Source organism: Piliocolobus tephrosceles, unplaced genomic scaffold (assembly GCF_002776525.5).
Source record: "Piliocolobus tephrosceles isolate RC106 unplaced genomic scaffold, ASM277652v3 unscaffolded_42225, whole genome shotgun sequence".
Taxonomy (NCBI): domain Eukaryota; kingdom Metazoa; phylum Chordata; class Mammalia; order Primates; family Cercopithecidae; genus Piliocolobus; species Piliocolobus tephrosceles.
In genome coordinates, this window is record NW_022326783.1 from 582 (window position 1) to 1248 (window position 667).

The following is a 667-nucleotide window of genomic DNA, read 5'->3' on the forward strand; positions in this document are numbered from 1 at the left end:
TCTTCTCCTCCTGGCTCCACATTTTCTCCTCCTGCCTCCGCATCTTCTCCTCCTGCTCCCGTATCTTCTGCTCCTGCTCCCGTATCTTCTCCTCCTGGCTGCACATTTTCTCCTCCTGCTCCTGTATCTTCTCCTGCCTCCACATCTCCTCCTGCTCCTGTATCTTCTCCTCCTGCCTCCACATCTTCTCTTCCTGCTCCTGTATCTTCTGCTCCTGCTCCTGTATCTTCTCCTCCTGGCTCCACATTTTCTCCTCCTGCCTCCGCATCTTCTCCTCCTGCTCCTGCCTCTTCTTCTCCTGCTCTCGTACATTCTCCTCCTGCTGGTGTATCTTCTCCTCCTGCTCCCGTATCTTCTCCTCCTGATTGTGCATATTCTCCTCCTGCTCCTGTATCTTCTCCTCCTGCTCCCGCCTCTTCTCCTCCTTCTCCTGTATCTTCTCCTCCTGCTCATGCATCTTCTCCTCCTGCCTCCACATCTTCTCCTCCTGCTCCTGCCTCTTCTTTTCCTGCTCCTGTATCTTCTCTTCCTGTTCGTGTATCTTCTCCTCCTGCTCCCGTATCTTCTCCTCCTGCCTCCACATCTTCTCTTCCTGTTGCTGGTACAGGCAGTTCCACAATTTGTTCTCTTCCACCTGGGCTTGGAGCTTTGCTGACACACTCTGAAG

The 667-nt window shown here is 53.5% G+C and overlaps 1 protein-coding gene across 1 annotated transcript in view; it reads right to left on the bottom strand.

The window, feature by feature from the left end:
- LOC113223653 (golgin subfamily A member 6-like protein 22) overlaps positions 1 to 661 on the bottom strand; it is a gene marked incomplete at both ends in the record, with an annotated part of 1236 nt that extends 575 nt beyond the window's left edge. The window contains one exon of the mRNA XM_031935100.1: positions 13 to 661. Coding sequence (XP_031790960.1) covers positions 13 to 661 — 649 coding nt within the window. The remainder of the gene's footprint in view (positions 1 to 12) is intronic.
- Positions 662 to 667: the final 6 nt, after the last annotated feature.